The sequence below is a fragment of the Calidris pugnax genome, unplaced genomic scaffold (genome assembly GCF_001431845.1).
Source record: "Calidris pugnax isolate Ruff unplaced genomic scaffold, ASM143184v1 scaffold54, whole genome shotgun sequence".
NCBI classification, from domain to species: Eukaryota; Metazoa; Chordata; class Aves; order Charadriiformes; family Scolopacidae; genus Calidris; species Calidris pugnax.
In genome coordinates this window covers 3428341-3446324 of record NW_015090864.1, presented here as the reverse complement: position 1 = coordinate 3446324, position 17984 = coordinate 3428341, and the positions used below count along the sequence as shown (strand labels likewise).

The window sequence follows — 17984 nt, the reverse complement described above, 5'->3', positions numbered from 1 at the left end:
ATCTGCTAGGATCAGTCCATAAATAACAGTAGACTCACGTGTGCCTGCATCTCACCTTTAATCAAAAAGGAGGATTATGGAAATCTGTGGGGATTTATTTATTATTTTTTTTTGAGACCACAAAGCAACCCAAATATTCATCTGTAACACTGAGCATTATGTAGAGATTTCAAAAATATTCACAAATATTAATATTTGCAAAGCTTGTAGCAAAATCTTTAAAGATCTAATAAATGAGTTTTTAAGCTTTTGCAAACAAGGGTGGGGGAACATCTGCACTTTCATCTGTTTAAGGAACATGCTATTTAAGACGTTTTAAGCTATCACCATAGCTGCAAAGTTTTTAAAAGCAAAAAAACAGTATAAAGGAAATAATCCTGTCCTCTAGTCACAACACTTTTCCAGCCTCTTCAAATAAAACTCCTCTCTGTTTGCTTGTGCAGAGAGATGGCAACTGTTCAAGTCATGCAGACAAACGCATAAAGAGCGTCATCAAAACACAGCAGCACGTTCCTGCTCTGGAAGAGCAGACTGCTCCTGTCAGCTCAGCTTTCCTGGACCAGCTAAACCACTTCAAAGACTCTGAGTCTTCCCCCAGCTCTGTTCCCCATTCTCTAAATTCAGTGCTGGCTGCTACACTCTCCACCTCGCTCATTTTTAAGAGGATGATTTCATAAGAAAGAGGAAATCCATTGCAGGCAGAGATGGTCTGCTACCATGGTCTGCTGTCCTCACCAACCCCAGCCAAGCTCTTGCTCCCCCTTCCCTGTGCTGACCCCAGCACTCCTGCAAGAACGCAATAAGGTGGTTTAGGGAATTGATTAATCAAAAAAATGACCCAGGAAAACATTAGTTTTTCATTTTAAGTGGGCAAGAAATGTAACAAGGGGCTGCACTGGGGTGGTCCCAACTTAGGTCAGCTTAAACTGCCATGGTAGCTTCTTCTCTATTGTGCTAGACCACCTTCAACATGTACCAGTCCTTCTGGGTGCCTGTTGTTTTCCTGGTACATTTTTTTCTTGCTTTCTAGAAGCCTCCAGCAAATGGAGGTGGTGGTAGGGGGGGTGGACAACTGCTAAATTACCTACCCAGTGGGTAAGAGTAGGCATTCCTCAGCAGCTGCTGGGTAGTTATCTGTTTTCTGATTCACTTGTCAAAGCCCACATTCAGCAACAACATGGATCTCACAGGATGGATGCTGGGCCACAGCCAAAGCACATCATGACTGTTTTGGGTACAGCACCAGACCAGATATCCCCGAGTACTAAATCTGGACTAGCTCTGCAAGCAGCCCTCAGCAGGTGAGACCTTGTCTTCCTCCTCCTCTGTTCCCAGCGGGCATGGCACACAACTCCAACCACAGAACGAGTGGAATGAACCCCAAAACATAAACAGGCCTGAGCTTCTGGGCTCCACCCTGGTTCTTAGAGGGGGAAGTCACCCCTGGCAGAGAGAAAGCACAAAGCCTGTGTGTGCTTACGACAGCGCTTAAAACAGGAGGAAGAGAAAGAGAACATGGCCTGAAAGGCTCGGAGGTTTAAGCTGTCTGAGGATGAATGTCTGTGAGCCTCCAAGAAAAGCTGAGACATTTGACAAGAAAAGGACTTTGCATAATTGCTGGCAGCCTTTCTGAAGGAGCTTAACCCTATATGCTAATTTCATTCTGTAAACTCCTATATAACGCAAGACTGGCTCAATCTTTTAAAGACAGCTGGGACCCAAGTCTGCTTTGTATGTATTTTTCTGTTGCTGCCCCTTTATATATTTGCTGAAGGAAAACTGGCGTTGAGATTTGGAAAGGCCAGTTGTTGATGAGACCTCAGAACTGATAGGTACAGGGTGGAATCAGGTGGTGAAAGCTTATTTTTCAGTGCCAAAGAAGCTTTTGGTCTTACTGTTATTACTACTAACATTTACTGTAGCAGCTGTATGCTCTGAACAAAGCTAGGAAGGATCTGCATAAACATACATCATCAGGGAAAGCGTGTAATAAAACATCCTTTTTTAAAAACCATGTGAGTAGGGGATATGGAGAGAAGTGATTTGCCTGAATTCACAGGGAGGATTTGTTGCAGAGACAGAAATGGAACCTGTCTCAGAAGTCCCAAATTAGTATATTAACCTTAAGCTTAGTTTTGCATTCACGTATGATGAGAAATGTCATTGAGAAGAATGAAGGCAAAAATACAGACCTTGTCATCCAGAATAGGCTCGCACTGAGAGTAGTTTATCTTGGAAGCCCATGTCCCGTTGCCCAGGCATTCTCTGTAGGCATTTCCTGGTATGGACCAAAATAAAAGAGAGATGAACAATCTTGCTGGACTTGAAACAGCCTAGCAATTTCACAGATTTCAGAAAAGGTTAACAGAACAGAATATTCACAAGGAAAATCAACTTATCCCACCTCTGGGAAGACTACAACAGCCGGTTGAGGAGAGAAGAAGAGAAATAAAGGATAAACACATCTGGAGACCCCAAGTATTTAAATATAATTATTGATAATGTTTTCTTACAGCATATGGGTTCAGAAGACAGCAAAGGTATGAGAAGAATGTTGCAAGAGAAAGCTTAATGTCAGTATAGTCTTTTAAAAACCAGTTAAATATCGTATTTTAAAATGGGCAGAAAGGTTAAGGTCTTCAATGCTCCATCTGGGAGAATGGTATATATATGGGAAACTTATGGCTCCCGTTTATCCCACTGTAAACTAGAAGAGACATTCCTGGAGATACTGATTCTCTAGAGTCTTTGTATGCAACAACATCACTGATAAAACTTCTGCAAAGAACCTGAAGAAGGAGGAAGATGATAACCACATCTCCCAAGCCTGGGGTAGGCGGGCTGGGGAGGTCACACAAGAACGTCTCTGCCCACATTTCAGAAATGCCCACACGCGGGCTGGGCTGTGTTCACCAATCCTCTGTGAAAAAGAAACCACTTTTGATATTTTTCCAAGGTGCCAGTTCTGCCACAACATAAGTGAAAATTGTGAATTGCTTTACTGAAGCAGAGAGATTTCCTGTCCAATTACAATGTCACCCTGAGGAGCTCTGGGAACTGCATGTAGTAATATTGGAGGTGAGGAGGGGAGCTCAATTTCTGGCAAGCACTCCTCATCTCAAGGAACCCAGAGAGAAAACTATGCAGTTTTCCTGTACAAAATACCTTCCTCCACCCATTAAAAGCACATCCAATCCCAAGAAATATTTTTTTCCATGCTTATTTTGAACTGTGTCTTAGAAACAAGAAAATTAAAATAGAACAGGAAATTCAGAAAGATCCCCAAAGGACACATACAGACAACTTCCTAATGAACTCTTCATGATGTTCTCGCTGCTCTTTACCCAAATTCTTTTTGGGCCTTTGCCATGGTCATTCAGTGCTAGTTCAGCACCCAGCCATCAAGAAAATAAGTTGTCAAATAAAAACATCAGACTGAACGTTTCTAGAAGTGTTGTTGACAACAGCCCCTGAAAAAGGCAGAAAGATTTTTGAAAAGGTGCTTTTTGCTACAGAGGAGAAAAGTCCACATAGAAAGCAACAAGTAACAGTTCATCTAGATGTTCCAGATGACACTACATCCGTACAAAATTTCATATTGCTATTGTCTATTTGCACTTTTTCATTGTTTTGTTTTGGAGTGGCAAGGTCAAAATAAAATAAAATTATTGGTAACATTTGGGTCAACTACAGAAACTTGTGCTAAAGGTTAAGGACTCCACCTATCCACACTAACTTTTTCCTCTGCTTTTCTTGTTATTTTCATTTTACAGGTACAGGAACAGAAGCAAAATGTGTGTACGTGACTTCCTGAAAATGACCTGGCAACACCATGGCAGAGCTGTGAACCATCACAAACCACATATTTTACCTTATCAGGCCTCAATGCCTCTGTCTCCTGTACTACATCTTTCCTGCTCATTAAAACCTTCTTTTCAGAAGGATAAATGTGTCTCACGTTTCTTGTCCACAAGAATTATTGGAGAACAGATCATGATTGAGCAAGATTGAGTGTAACAAATGCCATCCATTTCCACCTCTATTTTGATGGGTAGCCCCTCCACTTCGAATATTAGGAGTCATAAAATGTGCCTGTCAGCTCTCTTTCCGTGCAGGAATCCTGTACAACACCCACATCAAAGCAGTTATTTGAGAAACAGCAATCTGGGTTTATGAGCTGTCGCACCAGACTCTTAAATGGTGAGTATCTGAGCAAGAGGAGGATAAAAATCAAACTCTGAATCTCTCTAGTCCAAAGTCTCCTCCAGTATCAGCCACTTCTCGGAAACAAAAGCAGCAAAGAGATCTGACTTCTGGGAATGCCTCATTCCAAACTCTACTACTCATAAGTAATTTATACCCCAAAGCAAAGGTCTACTTTCTTTCTTCCAAATGCCTTACAGCATTAGTTCCAATAACCACATGGAAACAAGTTTCCGATCATACTGAATGTATTTTCATATATCTATTTTAATAACATAATGCAGATCTTTCACCCAGTGCTTCAAAGGAGAAATATCTGATTCAGTGAGTGAGGTAATATTAGAGAGTAGGAGCCTCACTGCAGGCATCTGGAAGAAGAGGCTGTTGTTCATGCACAAATGAATCCCATGCCATATAGTGAATGAGTTTAGGACTTCTTGGGGATTTTGGACCAACCACACGTTCACTGGACAGAGGCTCATTGCGTTCAGTCACATCTGGTGTGTGCTGGATATGCTATATGCACTTGTATATCACTGCAAAGACAACTCCGGATAAAATAATGACAACTTCAAATAACCATCTTAGTCTTCTTCATAACAGCAAACAGCTGCTTTGTAGCATCACTTCTTACTGTCAAAAACAGCACAGAGAAGACGATGAAATAAGTGACAGTGGACTCGATGACAGGCTGAGTCACTGGGACATGCAGTCACAGCACTGATCAAAGCAGCAAAGAGATGCCAAAGAGATGCCAGATACATTGGTGCTACGAAAGACAGCGATGGAAAAGAAGTGTCCCCCAGCTTCAGAGTATGGGATGGAAGAGAAGAGGGAAACCAACAGTCAGTGATCTTAGCAAGAGACTTCTGTGACCTCTTTGGTGACTGAACATACTGCAAAATATTCCCTCTCGCACAGTTTTCCAATCAGAACGGGGACTAATGGACTTCGTGCTAGAAGCACCCTTGCTCGTTGCTTTAAAGCACTGTGTACAAAAAGAGGCTGGATTAAGTTGTTTTTCTTAACGTTTGTCATGAAAAATAAGGAGAAAATGGAACAGTCATGATGGAGATCTCTATTGTAGAAACAAACAATGAACATCCAGGAAGAAAAGAACAGTTACATGATCTTTCTAGGGCAACAATAGCTAATGAGAGCTATCAGCACTATTGCCTTTATTCCTAGTTTAAAATAGGAATCTTCATTTCCTTAGATAAATAGCATACTGAAGAACTCAGTACATTTTTTATTCTTGTAATTTTTCTTCCCTTACTGACTTTATTCTAATATACAGATATATAAAATAAAGAGATTTTTTGGTGGTTATAACTTGTGGTTATTTTTGCTCTGTGTGCACTTGCACTCATATAATACAACTGGACAAGCAGATTTAATCTTCATGCAAACGAATAATGAGCAGTAGGTGACTCATGTTGACACAGGCAACACACAGCCATAATACACATAGCTTTTGACACATCATCCAATATTAATTTCTACACTTCAGTCTATGGCCTCTTCTTCGACTTTGAAGATGTTGATTTCATTTTGTTGTAGATTATTAGCAATGTTTGTGGCACTTAATTGCTTCTGCTTAACCACCAGACCAAGGGACAGGCAAGGAAGAAAAGAGAAGTCCTGAATAAACAGAAATATCCAGTAGAGCTCAGACTGTCACCCAGGTTGCCAACTTCCAGAAAATGTATTTCATCCCCTCCAGGCGAGTCAGTATAACATATGCATATTCATATTTCCTCTAAGGGCTGATTCAGTCATGCTGATCATAGTCATACACTATCAATAAAGCCAATGACAGCAATGGCAGTCTTCCCAGAATGAAACAGCAATTAGAGCCTCTCAGACGGTGAACTGTGATACCTTCCACTGCCGTTCCTGCTCTGTAGTGGTGGCTGCTGGTTTGACAGCCCAATGCCAGACCTTGATTCTACACACTAGCCAATATATCAGCTCCATACACAACATAGATGCACATACACAAAGGCTGTAGAAGTACCAATATTTGCAGTTTTTATGTACTCTAAGGTGATATAAAAGGGACCTTTACAGGCTTGAGAAATGGGGTGACAGGAGCCTCATGAAATTCAACAAAGGGAAATGATCCTCCACCAGAAGGACACAGACCTGTTGGAGAAAGTCCAGAGGAGGCCACGGAGATTATCAGAGAGTTAGAGCATCTCTCCTATGATGACTGAGAGAGTTTGGGTTGTTCAGCCTGGAGAAGAGAAAACCCTGGGGAGACCTTATAGCAGATTTCCAATACCTGAAGCAGGCCTACAAGAAAGCTGGAGGGGAACATTTTACAAGGGCATAGAGTGACATGACAAGGGGTAATGGCTTCAAAGTGAAAGAGGGTAAATTTAGACTACATATTAGGAAGAAATTCTTTACTGTGAAGGTGGTGAGAGAATGGAAGGGGTTGCCCAGGGAAGCTGTGGATGCACCTTCCCTGGAGGGGTTCAAGGTCAGGTTGGATGGGGCTTTGAGTCTAGTGGGAGGTGTCCCTGCCTACGGCAGAGATTGGAACTAGATGAACTTTAAGGTCCCTTCCAACCCAAACCATTCTATGATTCTATACATGCAAAGTCCTGCAGCTGGGTGAGAACGACCACATGCACCAGTATATGTTGTGGGCCACCCAGCTAGAAAGTAGACTGGAAGAAAATGACCTAAGGGTCCTGGCAGACACCGGGTTAAATACGAGCCAGTAGTATGTCCTTGCTGCAAAGGTGGCAAAAGTTATCCTGGTCTGCCTTAGGCAGAGCATGGACAGCTGGTGGAGGGATGTGATCCTTCCCCTCCACTCAGCACTGCTGAGGCCACCTCTGGAGTACCGGGTCCAGCTCTGGGCTCCCCAGTACGAGAGACACATGGATATACCGGAGAGAGCTCCAAGAATGATGAAGGGACTGAAGCATCTCACCTATGAGAAAAGGCTGAGAGAGCTGAGACAGTTTGGCCTGCAAAAGAGAAGGCTTAGAGGGGATCTTATAGATGTATATAAATAGCCGAAGGGAGGGCTCAAAGAAGATGGACCCAGGTTCTTTTCAGTGGTGGCCAGTGACAGGACCAGAGGCCATAGGCACTACAACACAGGAGGTTCAATCTGAACATCAGGAAATACTTTTGTACCATGAGGGTAACTGAACATTGGAATAGGTTGCCCAGGGAGTTTGTGGAATCTCCCTCTTTGGAGATATTTAAAATCCATCTGGACATGGTCCTGGGCAACCAGCTCTAGCTGGCCCTGCTTGAGCAGGGTGGTTGGACCAGATGACATCCAGTAGTTGGTCCCTTCCAAGCTCAACCATCCTGTGATTCCCTGATTAGCAGGACGTTATTATGCTCTGGAACAAATTCAAAACACAGCTTAGGTTCACTGTTTTACATCATTTTGGGACGTATAACATTGACCTTAATTTCATTTCTAATAACAGATGATGTTGCATTTCCAAACAGAATATGCAAAGAAGAATATTCGATGAGTAGCATTTTTTAAATTTTATTTTATTGACCCTGTTGAAGAACATAAAGCCTTTTAGGTAGTGGTAACTCAATCTGTATAGATTGGCCTGGTGGCAGGCTTGTATTTAGTCAGTAAAAGTCCATTAAAAGCATGAAATAAACAAGAGACGGGAGCACAGGGTCCAGGTAAGTGGACGTAATTCTCAGCGGGAAGTTAACCACATCCTTCCAGTCATTAGGGGGTGAAAGACAATTCCAGACACTGCACACACGCAAGCACCACTGTAACGGATCTGGTCTTTGACAACTGGAACTAAGCTGGTTTTGTAAAAGATTTTAGTCATCTTGCTGTGCCTCATGCACATGACTTTCTGACAAGGTTTACATTTCCAGTCATCATTGAAATGGAAATCTGCTATCTCCGACTACTTATGCTTTTCATCCTGGATCCCACGAATTCAGAGTGGCCCTATAATCATCAGACAAGTTCATCCGCTTCTGGGGTGAAGGGAATAAATAGGCAAATGAATAAATAAATAAAACACAGCCTGTTAGGTTCTGAGCTGTGCACAGCTAAGGGTATTTGACTGCTTTGACAGCTTGCTGATCCATGTTAGCTGTCAGCCAAGCTGAAATGAATGGTCTATCAACCAGAAAATCAGAACCCCCACTGAACAAAATCCCTAGAAAGTACAAAGTTTTGGAAAGTGGAGTTAGCAGTAACTATGGCAAGTCCCAGAGAATCACAGATGCAGCAAACAGCTGACAGAGCACAGTGGGTCATGTCATCCATCTCCCCACCAACAGGATTTGTTCAGTCCAGATTAAAAAGCGTAAACCCCAAGAATTTCTAGTAATTGCTTTGTAAAACTATTTCAGACAGTCTGTTAAACCTCTCCACTGGGAATTTTTTTGCTGATATCTTAAATAACTTCCTCCCCGTCCCCTCCTTTTACGACAATTATTGAACTCTTTTTGCCTCTGTATTGCCCTCTGACCAAGTTGCTAACTTGCCTTCCTTTTCAGGGTTGGTTTGGCTGCATATTTACCACAGGCAGAGTCCATCGTAATCCCACATAAATCCAACAGGAACTGCACAATATAAATTCCTTGGATTGGTTGCTCAGATTTCAGAGGATTCAGATCAAATGAGACAAAAGAAACCTGGGCTGCATAAAGGATATGTCACTTCGTGTGTATACTATTCTTAGCCCTTTTCAAAAGTCTCAAAAAAACAGCAAGTGTCTAAAAATAGGGACTGAATCGTGGGGCTATAAATTATTTATTCGTGTGCCATCTTTCCTCTTTGGTGGGTTTCTTCTGATTGTTGCCGTGACAAGCTGGAGCCAGGTGGGATTCACGATGCACCAGCACTGATTGCTATTTCTAGAAATCATAAGGAACAGCAGTCAGACGTCCACGAGACTGAAAAGAAAAACATCTCTCCTCATATTTTATTTGTGAATGAGCGATATTCAGACAAAAATAAGAAGAGGGAAGAACAGTTATCCAACCACTGCTTATTACTTTGTACACCAGCCAACATCACCCTGCAAGCCAAGCTTTGTGCAAAGAGAGGTCTTCTTAGATGTCACGATTGGATCTGACATTCACATAGAATTGCAATGCACTTATAGGGGAGTCTTGGAAGACAGATAAATAATACTTTAGGCAAGAAACGTTCCCCTAAAAAAACATTTCTGACCTCCGCTCTGTCTAGCTCACCAACCTGATGTTTCTTCAGGCTTTCAAGCACACAAGAAACTTTCCTCAGCTTTCTGATGTTTTCCTTTGCCAAGAAGTCCTAAAATACTTTATGAGAAGCTCAAGAAGTCTAATTACGCTCACTTTCTGCATCGATTTCCTATCCGCTAAAAAGCTCAAATGATTCACCCAGGTCATATAACATGTCAAAAGCAAAGGCAGGAACAGAACCTTTTAGAAGTTTACAAGTCCTCCAGACTTCTTCAGTTTAGAAAAACATTTCTGTGGCTTTCTAGCCCAAGGCCAACTCCGTTAGGCACACTGATAAAGATTATAGTCTTTCCAGCACCTCTGTGCTCACTCACGTATACGGTACTTCTGAACACAACTTTCCTTAGACAAACTGAGCAGGTCTAGTGCTAGCTGGACTAAAGGAGTATAAAAGACCATCCAAGGTATACAGTTCTGGTCGTCTGTATCTCTTTCTCCATCTCCTATTTTTCACCTAAACGCTGAGGTCCAAGAATCAACCCTTATTAAATCTTCTCCAGCCAATACCCAGCTGTCTCCTAGAGAGGTTGTCTAGGAACCTACGTGGTGTGTTGCCCTGTTCACTGCAAACCCTACTGAGACCTGGACCCCATGTACATCTCCCTCCTGGGCCAGACAGCTGTTCCCTTGCTTCTCACTTCTGAAAGGTGGGTGGTGGTTAGATCTTGGGCTATGCTTTAACATTCTTAACAACAGCTGATTCCAGGACCCAATTTTTTTTTGAGACCACAAAGCAACCCAAATATTCATCTGTAACACTGAGCATTATGTAGAGATTTCAAAAATATTCACAAATATTAATATTTGCAAAGCTTGTAGCAAAATCTTTAAAGATCTAATAAATGAGTTTTTAAGCTTTTGCAAACAAGGGTGGGGGAACATCTGCACTTTCATCTGTTTAAGGAACATGCTATTTAAGACGTTTTAAGCTATCACCATAGCTGCAAAGTTTTTAAAAGCAAAAAAACAGTATAAAGGAAATAATCCTGTCCTCTAGTCACAACACTTTTCCAGCCCCTTCAAATAAAACTCCTCTCTGTTTGCTTGTGCAGAGAGATGGCAACTGTTCAAGTCATGCAGACAAACGCATAAAGAGCGTCATCAAAACACAGCAGCACGTTCCTGCTCTGGAAGAGCAGACTGCTCCTGTCAGCTCAGCTTTCCTGGACCAGCTAAACCACTTCAAAGACTCTGAGTCTTCCCCCAGCTCTGTTCCCCATTCTCTAAATTCAGTGCTGGCTGCTACACTCTCCACCTCGCTCATTTTTAAGAGGATGATTTCATAAGAAAGAGGAAATCCATTGCAGGCAGAGATGGTCTGCTACCATGGTCTGCTGTCCTCACCAACCCCAGCCAAGCTCTTGCTCCCCCTTCCCTGTGCTGACCCCAGCACTCCTGCAAGAACGCAATAAGGTGGTTTAGGGAATTGATTAATCAAAAAAATGACCCAGGAAAACATTAGTTTTTCATTTTAAGTGGGCAAGAAATGTAACAAGGGGCTGCACTGGGGTGGTCCCAACTTAGGTCAGCTTAAACTGCCATGGTAGCTTCTTCTCTATTATGCTAGACCACCTTCAATGTCTACCAGTCCTTCTGGGTGCCCGCTGTGTTCTGGTACATTTATTTCTTGCTTTCTAGAAGCCTCCAGCAAATGGAGGTGGTGGTAGGGGGGGTGGACAACTGCTAAATTACCTACCCAGTGGGTAAGAGTAGGCATTCCTCAGCAGCTGCTGGGTAGTTATCTGTTTTCTGATTCACTTGTCAAAGCCCACATTCAGCAACAACATGGATCTCACAGGATGGATGCTGGGCCACAGCCAAAGCACATCATGACTGTTTTGGGTACAGCACCAGACCAGATATCCCCGAGTACTAAATCTGGACTAGCTCTGCAAGCAGCCCTCAGCAGGTGAGACCTTGTCTTCCTCCTCCTCTGTTCCCAGCGGGCATGGCACACAACTCCAACGACACGAGTGGAATGAACCCCAAAACATAAACAGGCCTGAGCTTCTGGGCTCCACCCTGGTTCTTAGAGGGGGAAGTCACCCCTGGCAGAGAGAAAGCACAAAGCCTGTGTGTGCTTACGACAGCGCTTAAAACAGGAGGAAGAGAAAGAGAACATGGCCTGAAAGGCTCAGAGGTTTAAGCTGTCTGAGGATGAATGTCTGTGAGCCTCCAAGAAAAGCTGAGACATTTGACAAGAAAAGGACTTTGCATAATTGCTGGCAGACTTTCTGAAGGAGCTTAACCCTATATGCTAATTTCATTCTGTAAACTCCTATATAACGCAAGACTGGCTCAATCTTTTAAAGACAGCTGGGACCCAAGTCTGCTTTGTATGTATTTTTCTGTTGCTGCCCCTTTATATATTTGCTGAAGGAAAACTGGCGTTGAGATTTGGAAAGGCCAGTTGTTGATGAGACCTCAGAACTGATAGGTACAGGGTGGAATCAGGTGGTGAAAGCTTATTTTTCAGTGCCAAAGAAGCTTTTGGTCTTACTGTTATTATTACTAACATTTACTGTAGCAGCTGTATGCTCTGAACAAAGCTAGGAAGGATCTGCACAAACATACATCATCAGGGAGAGCGTGTAATAAAGCATCCTTTTTTAAAAACCGACTGAGTAGGGGATATGGAGAGAAGTGAAGTGATTTGCCTGAATTCACAGGGAGGATTTGTTGCAGAGACAGAAATGGAACCTGTCTCAGAAGTCCCAAATTAGTATATTAACCTTAAGCTTAGTTTTGCATTCACGTATGATGAGAAATGTCATTGAGAAGAATGAAGGCAAAAATACAGACCTTGTCATCCAGAATAGGCTCGCACTGAGAGTAGTTTATCTTGGAAGCCCATGTCCCGTTGCCCAGGCATTCTCTGTAGGCATTTCCTGGTATGGACCAAAATAAAAGAGAGATGAACACTCTTGCTGGACTTGAAACAGCCTAGCAATTTCACAGATTTCAGAAAAGCTTAACAGAACAGAATATTCACAAGGCAAATCAACTTATCCCACCTCTGTGAAGACTACAACAGCCTGTTAGGGAGAGAAGAAGAGAAACAAAGGATAAACACATCTGGAGATCCCAAGTATTTAAATATAATTATTGATAATGTTTTCTTACAGCATATGGGTTCAGAAGACAGCAAAGGTATGAGAAGAATGTTGCAAGAGAAAGCTTAATGTCAGTATAGTCTTTTAAAAACCAGTTAAATATCGTATTTTAAAATGGGCAGAAAGGTTAAGGTCTTCAATGCTCCATCTGGGAGAATGGTATATATATGGGAAACTTATGGCTCCCGTTTATCCCACTGTAAACTAGAAGAGACATTCCTGGAGATACTGATTCTCTAGAGTCTTTGTATGCAACAACATCACTGATAAAACTTCTGCAAAGAACCTGAAGAAGGAGGAAGATGATAACCACATCTCCCAAGCCTGGGGTTGGGGCTGGGGAGGTCACACAAGAACGTCTCTGCCCACATTTCAGAAATGCCCACACGTGGGCTGGGCTGTGATCACCAATCCTCTGTGAAAAAGAAACCACTTTTGATATTTTTCCAAGGTGCCAGTTCTGCCAGAACGTAAGTGAAAATTGTGAATTACTTTACTGAAGCAGAGAGATTTCCTGTCCAATTACAATGTCACCCTGAGGAGCTCTGAGAACTGCATGTAGTAATATTGAGGGTGAGGAGGGAAGCTCAATTTCTGGCTCCTCATCTCAAGGAACCCAGAGAGAAAACTATGCAGTTTTCCTGTACAAAATACCTTCCTCCACCCATTAAAAGCACATCCAATCCCAAGAAATATTTTTTTCCATGCTTATTTTGAACTGTGTCTTAGAAACAAGAAAATTAAAATAGAACAGGAAATTCAGAAAGATCCCCAAAGGACACATACAGACAACTTCCTAATGAACTCTTCATGATGTTCTCACTGCTCTTTACCCAAATTCTTTTTGGGCCTTTGCCATGGTCATTCAGTGCTAGTTCAGCGCCCAGCCATCAAGAAAATAAGTTGTCAAATAAAAACATCAGACTGAACGTTTCTAAAAGTGTTGTTGACAACAGCCCCTGAAAAAGGCAGAAAGATTTTTGAAAAGGTGCTTTTTGCTACAGAGGAGAAAAGTCCACATAGAAAGCAACAAGTAACAGTTCATCTAGATGTTCCAGATGACACTACATCCGTACAAAATTTCATATTGCTATTGTCTATTTGCACTTTTTCATTGTTTTGTTTTGGAGTGGCAAGGTAAAAATAAAATAAAATTATTGGTAACATTTGGCTCAACTACAGAAACTTGTGCTAAAGGTTAAGGACTCCACCTATCCACACTAACTTTTTCCTCTGCTTTTCTTGTTATTTTCATTTTACAGGTACAGGAACAGAAGCAAAATGTGTGTACGTGACTTCCTGAAAATGACCTGGCAACACCATGGCAGAGCTGTGAACCATCACAAACCACGTATTTTACCTTATCAGGCCTCAATGCCTCTGTCTCCTGTACTACATCTTTCCTGCTCATTAAAACCTTCTTTTCAGAAGGATAAATGTGTCTCACGTTTCTTGTCCACAAGAATTATTGGAGAACAGATCATGATTGAGCAAGATTGAGTGTAACAAATGCCATCCATTTCCACCTCTATTTTGATGGGTAGCCCCTCCACTTCGAATATTAGGAGTCATAAAATGTGCCTGTCAGCTCTCTTTCCGTGCAGGAATCCTGTACAACACCCACATCAAAGCAGTTATTTGAGAAACAGCAATCTGGGTTTATGAGCTGTCGCACCAGACTCTTAAATGGTGAGTATCTGAGCAAGAGGAGGATAAAAATCAAACTCTGAATCTCTCTAGTCCAAAGTCTCCTCCAGTATCAGCCACTTCTCGGAAACAAAAGCAGCAAAGAGATCTGACTTCTGGGAATGCCTCATTCCAAACTCTACTACTCATAAGTAATTTATACCCCAAAGCAAAGGTCTACTTTCTTTCTTCCAAATGCCTTACAGCATTAGTTCCAATAACCACATGGAAACAAGTTTCCGATCATACTGAATGTATTTTCATATATCTATTTTAATAACATAATGCAGATCTTTCACCCAGTGCTTCAAAGGAGAAATATCTGATTCAGTGAGTGAGGTAATATTAGAGAGTAGGAGCCTCACTGCAGGCATCTGGAAGAAGAGGCTGTTGTTCATGCACAAATGAATCCCATGCCATATAGTGAATGAGTTTAGGACTTCTTGGGGATTTTGGACCAACCACACGTTCACTGGACAGAGGCTCATTGCGTTCAGTCACATCTGGTGTGTGCTGGATATGCTATATGCACTTGTATATCACTGCAAAGACAACTCCGGATAAAATAATGACAACTTCAAATAACCATCTTAGTCTTCTTCATAACAGCAAACAGCTGCTTTGTAGCATCACTTCTTACTGTCAAAAACAGCACAGAGAAGACGATGAAATAAGTGACAGTGGACTCGATGACAGGCTGAGTCACTGGGACATGCAGTCACAGCACTGATCAAAGCAGCAAAGAGATGCCAAAGAGATGCCAGATACATTGGTGCTACGAAAGACAGCGATGGAAAAGAAGTGTCCCCCAGCTTCAGAGTATGGGATGGAAGAGAAGAGGGAAACCAACAGTCAGTGATCTTAGCAAGAGACTTCTGTGACCTCTTTGGTGACTGAACATACTGCAAAATATTCCCTCTCGCACAGTTTTCCAATCAGAACGGGGACTAATGGACTTCGTGCTAGAAGCACCCTTGCTCGTTGCTTTAAAGCACTGTGTACAAAAAGAGGCTGGATTAAGTTGTTTTTCTTAACGTTTGTCATGAAAAATAAGGAGAAAATGGAACAGTCATGATGGAGATCTCTATTGTAGAAACAAACAATGAACATCCAGGAAGAAAAGAACAGTTACATGATCTTTCTAGGGCAACAATAGCTAATGAGAGCTATCAGCACTATTGCCTTTATTCCTAGTTTAAAATAGGAATCTTCATTTCCTTAGATAAATAGCATACTGAAGAACTCAGTACATTTTTTATTCTTGTAATTTTTCTTCCCTTACTGACTTTATTCTAATATACAGATATATAAAATAAAGAGATTTTTTGGTGGTTATAACTTGTGGTTATTTTTGCTCTGTGTGCACTTGCACTCATATAATACAACTGGACAAGCAGATTTAATCTTCATGCAAACGAATAATGAGCAGTAGGTGACTCATGTTGACACAGGCAACACACAGCCATAATACACATAGCTTTTGACACATCATCCAATATTAATTTCTACACTTCAGTCTATGGCCTCTTCTTCGACTTTGAAGATGTTGATTTCATTTTGTTGTAGATTATTAGCAATGTTTGTGGCACTTAATTGCTTCTGCTTAACCACCAGACCAAGGGACAGGCAAGGAAGAAAAGAGAAGTCCTGAATAAACAGAAATATCCAGTAGAGCTCAGACTGTCACCCAGGTTGCCAACTTCCAGAAAATGTATTTCATCCCCTCCAGGCGAGTCAGTATAACATATGCATATTCATATTTCCTCTAAGGGCTGATTCAGTCATGCTGATCATAGTCATACACTATCAATAAAGCCAATGACAGCAATGGCAGTCTTCCCAGAATGAAACAGCAATTAGAGCCTCTCAGACGGTGAACTGTGATACCTTCCACTGCTGTTCCTGCTCTGTAGTGGTGGCTGCTGGTTTGACAGCCCAATGCCAGACCTTGATTCTACACACTAGCCAATATATCAGCTCCATACACAACATAGATGCACATACACAAAGGCTGTAGAAGTACCAATATTTGCAGTTTTTATGTACTCTAAGGTGATATAAAAGGGACCTTTACAGGCTTGAGAAATGGGGTGACAGGAGCCTCATGAAATTCAACAAAGGGAAATGATCCTCCACCAGAAGGACATAGACCTGTTGGAGAAAGTCCAGAGGAGGCCACGGAGATTATCAGAGAGTTAGAGCATCTCTCCTATGATGACTGAGAGAGTTTGGGTTGTTCAGCCTGGAGAAGAGAAAACCCTGGGGAGACCTTATAGCAGATTTCCAATACCTGAAGCAGGCCTACAAGAAAGCTGGAGGGGAACATTTTACAAGGGCATAGAGTGACATGACAAGGGGTAATGGCTTCAAAGTGAAAGAGGGTAAATTTAGATTACATATTAGGAAGAAATTCTTTACTGTGAAGGTGGTGAGAGAATGGAAGGGGTTGCCCAGGGAAGCTGTGGATGCACCTTCCCTGGAGGGGTTCAAGGTCAGGTTGGATGGGGCTTTGAGTCTAGTGGGAGGTGTCCCTGCCTACGGCAGAGAGCAGCCTGGTCTACTGGGAGGTGTCCCTGCCTACAGCAGAGGTTAGAACTAGATGAACTTTAAGGTCCCTTCCAACACAAAACATTCTATGATTCTATACATGCAAAGTCCTGCAGCTGGGTGAGAACAACCACATGCACCAGTATATGTTGTGGGCCACCCAGCTAGAAAGTAGACTGGAAGAAAATGACCTAAGGGTCCTGGCAGACACCGGGTTAAATACGAGCCAGTAGTATGTCCTTGCTGCAAAGGTGGCAAAAGTTATCCTGGTCTGCCTTAGGCAGAGCATGGACAGCTGGTGGAGGGATGTGATCCTTCCCCTCCACTCAGCACTGCTGAGGCCACCTCTGGAGTACCGGGTCCAGCTCTGGGCTCCCCAGTACGAGAGACACATGGATATACCGGAGAGAGCTCCAAGAATGATGAAGGGACTGAAGCATCTCACCTATGAGAAAAGGCTGAGAGAGCTGAGACAGTTTGGCCTGCAAAAGAGAAGGCTTAGAGGGGATCTTATAGATGTATATAAATAGCCGAAGGGAGGGCTCAAAGAAGATGGACCCAGGTTCTTTTCAGTGGTGGCCAGTGACAGGACCAGAGGCCATAGGCACTACAACACAGGAGGTTCAATCTGAACATCAGGAAATACTTTTGTACCATGAGGGTAACTGAACATTGGAATAGGTTGCCCAGGGAGTTTGTGGAATCTCCCTCTTTGGAGATATTTAAAATCCATCTGGACATGGTCCTGGGCAACCAGCTCTAGCTGGCCCTGCTTGAGCAGGGTGGTTGGACCAGATGACATCCAGTAGTTGGTCCCTTCCAAGCTCAACCATCCTGTGATTCCCTGATTAGCAGGACGTTATTATGCTCTGGAACAAATTCAAAACACAGCTTAGGTTCACTGTTTTACATCATTTTGGGACGTATAACATTGACCTTAATTTCATTTCTAATAACAGATGATGTTGCATTTCCAAACAGAATATGCAAAGAAGAATATTCGATGAGTAGCATTTTTTAAATTTTATTTTATTGACCCTGTTGAAGAACATAAAGCCTTTTAGGTAGTGGTAACTCAATCTGTATAGATTGGCCTGGTGGCAGGCTTGTATTTAGTCAGTAAAAGTCCATTAAAAGCATGAAATAAACAAGAGACGGGAGCACAGGGTCCAGGTAAGTGGACGTAATTCTCAG

General features: G+C 42.3%; 1 protein-coding gene across 1 annotated transcript in view; it reads right to left on the bottom strand.

Moving 5' to 3' along the window:
• CRHR2 (corticotropin releasing hormone receptor 2) overlaps window positions 1-17984 on the bottom strand; it is a 96121-nt gene that overhangs the window by 46078 nt on the left and 32059 nt on the right. Inside the window, exon 3 of the mRNA XM_014944859.1 lies at window positions 12247-12332. Within this exon, the coding sequence (XP_014800345.1) occupies window positions 12247-12332 (86 nt within the window). The remainder of the gene's footprint in view (window positions 1-12246; window positions 12333-17984) is intronic.